Source organism: Hyposmocoma kahamanoa, unplaced genomic scaffold (genome assembly GCF_003589595.1).
Source record: "Hyposmocoma kahamanoa isolate Upper Pololo Valley unplaced genomic scaffold, ASM358959v1 224, whole genome shotgun sequence".
Taxonomy (NCBI): Eukaryota; Metazoa; Arthropoda; class Insecta; order Lepidoptera; family Cosmopterigidae; genus Hyposmocoma; species Hyposmocoma kahamanoa.
Window position 1 is genome coordinate 1,021,389 of NW_020653743.1, and position 10,163 is coordinate 1,031,551.

Here is a 10,163-nt window from a genome sequence, read left to right on the forward strand (position 1 = left end):
TTGGGTCTAAATGGTGTATATTTATTTTTTCGAACTAGGCAATATTTCCAGCTCTTTACAGGTCTCATGGTCTTGCCAGTGAGCTTTGTAAAAAGCCCGAAGCCTTGATTTGTTTGAAAAGAAAAATGTACATAAAAATTTAAAATACAATGAATAGAGACATCTCTAGTCAGGGCTGTAAAGGTATCTAACTGGATCACGAAATATCACAGATTTCTCATAGATGGCGCTACGACTAAAAAGTCGTTGACAAAACAAATACAAAGATACAATGCAAGCACATAGAAAACCGTGAGGTCCGCTGATTCGTTCCATAGATAAGTTGGTATAGCGTCTGGCATGGTGTGCCAGAAGACGTCGGTTCGAATCGGCTTATGGAACGAAGGATTTTTTTCTGAGTGTTCAATCTTTGTATTAATAATTATAACTAGTGGAGTAGTTTCACATAACAAACCTACTCCTAACAGTTGCAGTACTATTACAAAATTGTGATTTGAGACGCAATACCACTGCGCCCGTCATCTTGAGACATAAAGATAGTAAGTCCCATGTGCCTGTTGTTTCACCAGCACCCTTATCTACTTGTCACCGCAGTTAACTATCATTTGCTTACAAAGAAGAAGAAACCTGCTTATTGGAGAACATTCACATGAGATGTGGAGATTTGAGAGTTCCAAAATTATAACATTTAGTTTGTTAGAGTTCTAAATATTGTTTATTTTATAGGAATGCGGTAGGCCCAACTGGCACTGCAGCTTTGCTTTACTGGTACTTCTGCCGACCGGCACATACTAGCTTATGTTAACAATTTTCACAAATGTAACATTGTCAAAAACTGACAGCACACAAGTTGTAACGCATCTTACTGACATAAGGTTCTTCATAATGATATTGGTAACAAAAATGTTGGATAAAAACTAGTGTTGCAACAGACTTCCACTTCTGCTCCGCAACCTTTTTCACATCTGTTTCCATATCCGCAACATAATGAAACTTTAATCGGAAGTTTACAACGAATCAGGCGCCAATGTGGTTTACTTGGCGGTGGATCGTGCATTGGTGAATAGTTTTGTATTGTGTAATAATTGCACTTAATTAATGAAACCAAAAACATCTTGGGAATTATTTTGCTGAGTTCTCTATAGTACTTACACTTTAGCTTTTTACTTTTGCCATCTTTTTCCGTTACGAAACTTCAGTTACACAACTAATGAAAAAACGCAGCGTGTTGGACACACCATGTAGCTTGGAAACTGTGTTTGTCTCTAACGATTATATTTTATGTGGATGTGTGACAGGTAAGTAAAATTAAGTATTCTGACCTTTTCTTATTGGTATCCATTGACTTACAATTATATGGACGTCGGATCCGCGCTAAAAAGTGTCCGCACTTGTAAGGCGCTATAATCGTATACAGAGCGCGACACTCCGCTTTAGTCTTCATTTGTTCGACTGACAGCGCGATACTGCGATAACATTACAATTTAAATTTCGAATAGGTTGACTTAGGACATTTTTTTCGTGGTTTTTGTATTAGACCCGTCGTCCGTTTATTTGTAAGTCAATGTTGGTATCTTATTTTTTTACAATATTGAAAGTCATATTTGTAGTGATATTTTAAATTAAATTTAATTGTTTGATCAAATTGACACCATCATATCTTATAACTATTGCAGGCAGATAATTAGTGCCCAATTAAAGGTGATAACAATGTAGTCACTACATTAAAATTGTGTCATTAGTTGATTAATAGAAACAAGTAACTAAATGACTATACGAATGAAACAGATCAAAGAAAATTCTTTTTAGAAAATGTGTAGAAGCCTACTTACGATAAGTTTTTATTTCCTACGTAAACATTGAAACAGGATTGGTAAGATTCAAGGTCAGAAGAAATCTATGACCACTTTAATGGAAAAAAAGGCAGCTAGATGATTAAATGGACAAAAAATTTTACTTACATACGGAAGGTCCGTAAGTTTGTGCACATTTTGGGCAATGGTACTTGTCTATATCGTCTGACTGGTAGATTTTCACGTCCACGCAACTGCAACAAATGTTTTGTCGTAAATATTGACCACATGTTGGCAAAACACGATGACTTTTCAACACGAAAATACTTTACATTTTTGCTAAACTTCCAATTTACTTTTTGGAAAACAGCATCTAGTATACAACTATTGTTGTATACTGGTATTGTATCAGATAAATTTGTTTATTTATACACAAAGGAACACCGATCTAATTTCATTTTGCAAATCCCATGGAAACCGACCGTGTAAACAAATAACATTGCGAAAAACGGATCATAAATCCTGCGGATATCTAACCCAACTGTAAATAATGCTATACAAACACCGAATATGGGTTCTAACACGAAATTATTGAGAAATAATAAGTAAACTATTCGGTCGAAGTGTGATGGCCGATCGGCCAGGCACTGTCAAACAAAACATTTTTTTTTAACACAGATCAATGTTATATCACAGAAATTTATACTTTTTCCACATTACCTGCCATGGAACCACTCACGGCAGCAATCACATTCTATCATAAATTGTCCAATATTATATGGTTGACCACACAAACAATAGGTTTCCTTCGATGACGCCATTTTGATGGCGAATAGACAATTTCGTAATTTTTTTCTCCACGTCGCTTCAAGGTGACCATAGTAAAAAATAATTTGTGTTCCAGAGACAATTATTAATAAAAAAGATCAAAGATAACGACAATGTAAACGGCAGAATGATGATGATGCTATTCTTGGCTAGGGACGATTGATACGCTTAGAATAATGACAGTAAGTAATTCTATTAATAAAATGCGATTAATTTATAATTTACTTACATACTCTTTTTTATATTTCGGACAATTTCTATTAGGACGAACTTCATTTACCTTAGTGCATTACATTTTTTTCACTGGAATAACATTTACATAGAAACATGGAAGAAAAAAAATTGTATTTTATATAGGAAATTTTTTCGTACTTAAATTGCATATATTTGTTGACTGAGTCAACCGTGACCATGGGACCGAAAAGTCGGTTTGTTTAAATCCGGAAAAATAGTTTCATTTCCTATGTGTAACAACCGCGAAAACCTAAGAACTTGTATTTTATAGTTTTATGGACAGAAATCAGTAAACGCCTTTGTAATGTTTCATAGCAAATATCCAAACAAAAGTACAATCTAATAACTTTAATAAAATCGTGATTTGCATGACTAAACTCAAATTATGGCTCTTTGTTATAATAAAACACGACAACGACGTTCTATTTATCTGTTCATGCAATTAATAAAGCAATTATAGCAATATACACCCATAACTTAGATACTATAATTTTGTTATGGGTATAGTTACTAGTTGCATTGTTCGTAACGCCACGGAAATTTACGAAGCGGAAATGGTTAAAGAATATTAATTGTCGATTGTATACTTGTATACGAGTAGTAAATTAGATTATTCCTATTCTATTGATTGCCTACGTCTAATTTAATGTTATTTGGCAAATGGCGAAAGAAAAACATTGTGATAACACCTATACGTCGAAGAAGGTTTCTATTAACTATACCATACATTAAAAATTTGAAAATCTTAACTTGGTCCTATTTTACTTTATTAGAAAATTACTTTGTTTCAATAAGAAATGTGTTTTATCGATGAAATTAAAAAAAGTCAGTAATTCAGTAAGATTTAAATGTGTGATATAGTTTTCGCTGACTGTTAACTGAATAATTTATTTGTTCCTATTTATCCACCCGATGTATAGGGATTTCGAAGGCTCCTTGGAAAGACCAGGGTACAGCGGGCGTCCGGGAAGAGCCCGTCGCCGGTGATACGCCTTTAGGGGCGTCTCACGGGTGGACCACGAGTTTGTGTCAGCTGTAGGGATATACTTACTCGTTCGTCTGCTGAATACCTACACTTCTCTTGGAGCATATAGGGTTGTAACATTATTATTTAAGTTGTCACTGCAGGTTGTAAAAAAAATTAAAATAAGAAGGTAATTTTTTAGTTTATTGAATGTCACGATGTACGACCACCATGATACTCAAACTGCCTCTGTGGTCGAACGGTTACCATGTTGGACTGTCACGCAGAGGTCCCGGGTTCGATTCTCTACGTTCATTTCTCTCGTGAGATGGGTGTAATTTGTGTTTGTATAAGTGTGTGTGTGTTAAAAAAATGTTTTTGTAAAAAAAAAATTTAAGAAAAAATCTTTCGATCCGGCTTGATTCGAACCAACATATTCCAGCAAACCGTGCCAGACCCTAATGTCAACTAAGCCATGGAACGTAGCTACTAGCGGACCTTATGGATTACGAGAGGGGAAGGCGGAATTAAATCATGCAGTTCCATCGCACACCCTCCATGATAATATCCTGTAAAGTACCGACAAGCAGGCGACTTTACGGCGTTCAAGGCACTTTGATTTTGCTGATTTTTTTGACAATATAACTGAAGGTAGGTAAAATAAGGTATAAAAAAACCGCTTATTTTATTTTATTTTAACTTACTGGAAGATCAACGGCTATCTTACAGAGTAAAACCTGAAGTAATAATGGAGAACCTATTATAGGTCCTTACCGATAGATACACATATGTAAGTTAATGAGGTTAGTATTTGGCGTTATAGATCGCGATTCGATGATCTCAGTAAAATTAATAACTCAATTTAGTTAAAAAATGACGATTTATGATATGGACTTATTATATCATGTTGACGTATTGTTTCGTGTTTTCTTGTACATAAAACGGAAAAAATAAGTGTCCGAAAAAGTGTCCTTCACAATCGCTTTGCCATTTTTATTGAAATTACCTATAATATAGCGTTGGACGCTTATGGCCTTTAGGCACTGCGCCACCGGACAAAAGAAGGCTCTTAACTCGTATTATAAGCTAAATAGGTACAGGTAGGTATTGTTAAAAAACACATTATGACTAACACTTTGAGTGTCAGGTAAATGCAAGCCAGGTGAAACAACGGAAATCAAATAAAAAACCTGAACTGTAACAAAGACCTGGTAATGGCGCACGGCGAACAAAAACTCAAAATTAAAACTCTTAGACAGGCTTCTTCTCCTTTCATTGGATTAGCTTTCTTCACTTTCCGGTAACCAATTTCAATAAAACTTGGCTAGTTTCTGCAAGTTCCAGATAAATTTGTCATGTTGTCTATCTGCAAATACGGTGTTGGTAGGTACTAGGAATTCGTATCAAAAGATACTCTTTTCATGGCGATATTATGGTCACATGCTAAATTTTTGTTTTTTTTTAAACTGTTTATAGTTGCTATTATAATAACAACCAGAAAGGTCAGAAGCATTGTAAAAAAGACAGTTTGCAAATTAGACTTTTCTCAAGAGCTCAGTGCGAAATTGGGTTACCGAGATTGTCAACATGCTCACCTGTTCGATTCTAAAAATTACGATAATTTTCTGAGATTGGTAAAATCTCATTAATAACGCACACACTCAACATAGCCCCGCACTAGGGAAACCCTGGGTCGCGGGTGCCATGGACACACACATAGACAACCACAAATTACACCCAAACTCACGAGAGAAATAAATGTAGGTCATACAAATATTTCTCTCGGCCCGGGAATCGAACCTGGGATCTCTGCGTGGCAGTCCGGCATGGTAACCGTTCGGCCACGGAGGTAGTTCATTACACGCTGTGTTTAGACAAAACTGGTTTGGGTAGCTTCCCGAAAATTAATTTTTCGGACGAAACATTTTGTAAGAAGGAGAAGTTACAGCGTTACAGTTGAATTAATTCCAATTCAAGAAGTCTCTTCGTAATTGTTAAACAAAAACAATTGAAGTCTTCATTTTAATATTGTTCTTACTGAAGGTACACATATATTCCCCTAATGGTGGCACTTCATATGGCTGTTGTATTTGCCTATTAGATATATTTGGCAAATAATCATCATGTGTTCATAGATAGCATGTGTGACAAAGTATTCCCTATTGCCTATTCGACAAATACAGCAAACACCAACCCCGCTTCACCGTGCGCTGGTCGGTTTTGCGACGCAAATTATTATTATTATTATTTACAAGTGACGGGACGAACAGGTCGTGCGCCTGATGGTAAGCTACACGCCTGTCCATAACAGTTGCAGTGCCACACAGAGCTTTAGATCGCAAAGATCAGAGGGGCACTGCCACTGCGCCCGTCACCCGGAGACGTAAGTTGACAAGTCTCATGTGCCTGTAATTTCACCCTAATCCTTCAAGATCGGAACACAGTAATGCTGACATCACTGCTTGGCGGCAGAAATAGGTAAGTTTCACAAGGAGCTTTGTTGCTACTAAGAGGTACCTGTGGTGGAGAGTGTACGAGCCTACGTTTGCGTCGCTTGTGGCGAAGTAAACGGGCTATTGCTTCCCAACATCGTTTATACTTGCACCATTTGCACCTGAATTCACGATCACTGGGGAAAATATAATTGCAAGTATTGGAATTTCATCACGTGCCTTCTAGAGGGCGCCTGGGTATTGATTGCACCCGCTACTTGGGCGCTGAGTGTACGTGATTTAAAAAACACTAAAACTTTCACGAATCCGCTTGTTTTTTTAATTAATTAACAAATTTCGTTTTCTTTTTTCATATTTCGTTTCACTACAAGAGTCTTAGAAGAATATTGTGAAGTACTTACAGTATGCCAACAATTTTTTTTATTTTTTTTTAGCTATTTGGATTTATCTGTAAAGCTACAAATATTAAATGAATAAATAAATAAATAAATAAATAAATAACTCTTTTTTCTCTAAACTACACTACGACAACACACTACCTACTCCTGCCACATTCCTAAATTGCAATACAGTAGACGTGTGAATGTCATTCCCCGGAGTTGTTATCTGTAAAACTTCATTCAGCCAAAAGTTATTTTACTTTTTGGGACGATTCTTATCCAATAAAAGTAATAATATTTTAGCGTTTTATCTAATTGTACAGATTATCTATTTTTGCCTATTTTGCTGTCTCTACAAATTACTAATTATTTATCTTCTTTCTGCATAATGTATAATAAAATAACAACACAGGAAATGAAACTATTTTTCCGGATTTAAATCGCGTATATTTGTTTTTTCAAACAAACCGACGCACGTTTCGGGCCCTTTACAGGTCCCATGGCCGGTTTTAAAGGGCCCGAAACGTCGGTTTGTTTGAAAAGACAAATACACGCGATTTAAATCCGGAAAAATAGTTTCATTTCCTATGTGTAACAATCTCGAAAGCCTAAGAGCTCGATAAAATAACAGCAATTGTGTATTTTACTATATCATTGGAAGGTTTGTTGGCACTTATAGCACTACGTTTTCCTTTTTTAAGTACCAACGGTCATATGAGCTGATTCTTTGGTACTTACTTACTGTATACCCATGAATGTTGTATTATTATTATAGCACATTAAATTATTATTGTGATTATTATTATTATCTCTAAAAGATGTATTAATAAAATTAACATTCTCGCACTGGCGTTAAAGTATTTTTATGAAAATGTAGTTGTATATTTTTTATATATATCACCTGATGTTAAGCGACGATGTGACCGACGATGGGACGCGTTTGCCTAAAAAATGCCTATTCACTCTAGCCTTGAATAGCCCCAAATTGTACTTTTCGGGAAATACAGATGCCGGTAGAGCATTCCATTCCTTTGCCGTACGCATCAGAAAGGAGGAAGCAAAGCGCTTAGTGCGAATAGGTGGAATATCAACGACATAAGAATGGAGTGCTCCGGACCTTCTAGTCGACCGAAGGAGGAACGGTGAGGGCGGAACCAAATTGAAAAGTTCCTGCGCACACTCCCCGAAATGTATCCGATAGAAAACCGACAAGCAGGCTACTTTTCTGCGATGATCGAGATTTTGGAGCTTCGACTCCACAAGAGGATTATTGTTATTGTGTTGAATTTAGAAAAAAGAATACAATTGTTCTTGCCAGTCGTATTCGCAAACTCATAAGTTCATCAAGGTGCAATGTATACGTTTCTAGAATAAGATTCCGGTTTATATTCAAAATTTGCCATTTACGAGGCCTAAAACTGCTGTGAAACAAAAGCTTGACTGTTAAGTTTAATAATCCATTTTTATAGGTAAATAAACTGAAGTTATAACTTATAATTGTTATTTAAAATGAGTGTTCGGGTAAATGAATGTTATAAAAATTTAATTAAGTAAATTGTTATATGAAAATAGTTCATATTAATCGTAAATTCATAATTGTTTGCCAAGTTGTTGTTCGACACGAGTGCTTGTTTTGAAACCGGAGCAAGCGAATGACGCTAATATTCCACGAGGGAAGCGACTGGTTCAAAAGCGGAAATCTGAGCGTAGCGAGGGAGGGTTTCAAGGGACGAGACACCAAACAACTTTGCTGCCGAGCGAAGCGTACAACTTTTCACCTCACTATAGCGAGGAAAATGGTAGATGTAAGATAAACAGCTGAACTATAACAAATCAAGTTCTTAGGTTTTCGCGATTGTTACACATAGGAAATGAAACTATTTTTCAGTCAACCGTGACCATGGGACCTGTAAAAGGCCCGAAACGTCGGTTTGTTTGAAAAAACAAATATACGCGATTTAAATCCGGAAAAATAGTTTCATTTCCTATATAACAAATCAGTTTTATTCATTCAGACATCGACAATTAGTTATCGTTGTTTATTTAATGTGAACAATAATAAGAATGAAGTATACCAACGGATTTATATTACATAAATAATTACGACAAAACGCGTAGTTAAACGTGTCGTAATGTTCTTTTTTTCACCGAAAGAAAGTCTTTCCGAGCTAGTGAGATGAAAATAAAATTATATTAAAATAATGTATGTTAGGGTTAAAAATATTTATATGAAAGATATACCCACGTTTGGAAGCTACGATCTCAAAGCCTCACACGCCGATACACGGACAAAGGCTTCAAAGCTATGACTCTCGTCTTTTAACGTCAGAGGTTTAAAATATTATTGCCGTAACCAATTGATATTATTGACACAAAACCCTTATAGTTTTTTTCTATATACGTACTAGCGATAGTTACAGCCTTGTAAATATGTTTCCTTATAGAATAAGCTGTATTTGTCACCTCTTTTTTAGAACTTGACTTCTGTAGGTACGTTTGTACCTGAACACGTACTGCCTACAAAAGTGTATTTTGCCTACTTAACTTAAATTTTGAATGAGTAATTTTATCAAAAAAATGTTTCAATTTCAATTAGATTCGGGTTCACGATTGCGTTTACTTTTTTACAAGAACGAGGATTTTTTACTAAGAATCATAACAAAACCATTTACATTACTAAGCACAAAGATTTCTTTTGCTTTCGTTTTTTACTTATTTGGTGTTTTATACAAGGGGCGACAAAAAGCAAGTGTAATACTTCAATATCAATAAAATTCAGTAACTTTGTTTATATATTTGAAACAAAATTCAGGAATACTATAACTGTTATAATATGTTATTAACACGTGTGCCTGGTGGTGAAAGACACGACTGTACATCACAACTGCAGTGCCACTCAGAGCTTTGAATCGCGAAGATCTGAGGGGCACCCGTCACCATAAAACATAAAGTTGACAAGTTCCACATGCCTGTAGTTTCATATCAGCATTTTTATCAGCACATTTACCCTTAATTAAATCAAATTATAGTATCTTTATTTCGTAGGTAATGAAATTACACTTGAAATCGACACATTTAATAAAAAACCACTAGTCCTTAGCAGGTCAATTTCACCAGAATGATTTTTTTGTGTGTGTCTACTGTGTCCTCGATAGAAGGGACAAGACAATTTCGGTAGACGTCGGCGGAAGGACAGTCACAGTCTACATCGATCGTGTGAATCCTGCTTACATCGATACTGATGTCACCGATGGCTTCCAATCTCCACCTGCAGTGCGACAGGTTGGGCAGCCCCTGGCTGCAGTCCCGCCGCAGTTGTCACCTTCAGTTCCACCAGACAAACCAACCACCTCCTCTCCCGGCACTCCGTACACGACCCGGTCAGGAAGGCATGCGTTTTAAACATTTTAGTGATTTTATTCAATAGGTTATTTTCGTTTCTATGTTAGGTTCTTCTTCACTCCGTGTGAGATGGTGTGGCGGCTTTAGACGCTGCCTATTATCACGGGCT

At 36.1% G+C, this 10,163-nt stretch overlaps 1 protein-coding gene across 1 annotated transcript in view; it reads right to left on the reverse strand.

Moving 5' to 3' along the window:
* LOC113228139 (histone lysine demethylase PHF8-like) overlaps positions 1–2,620 on the reverse strand; it is a 39,585-nt gene extending 36,965 nt beyond the window's left edge. The window contains exons 1-2 of the mRNA XM_026461321.1: positions 2,514–2,620; positions 1,962–2,047 (exon numbers count right to left, since the gene is read on the reverse strand). Coding sequence (XP_026317106.1) covers positions 1,962–2,047; positions 2,514–2,614 — 187 coding nt within the window. The 5' untranslated portion in view covers positions 2,615–2,620. The remainder of the gene's footprint in view (positions 1–1,961; positions 2,048–2,513) is intronic.
* Positions 2,621–10,163: the final 7,543 nt, after the last annotated feature.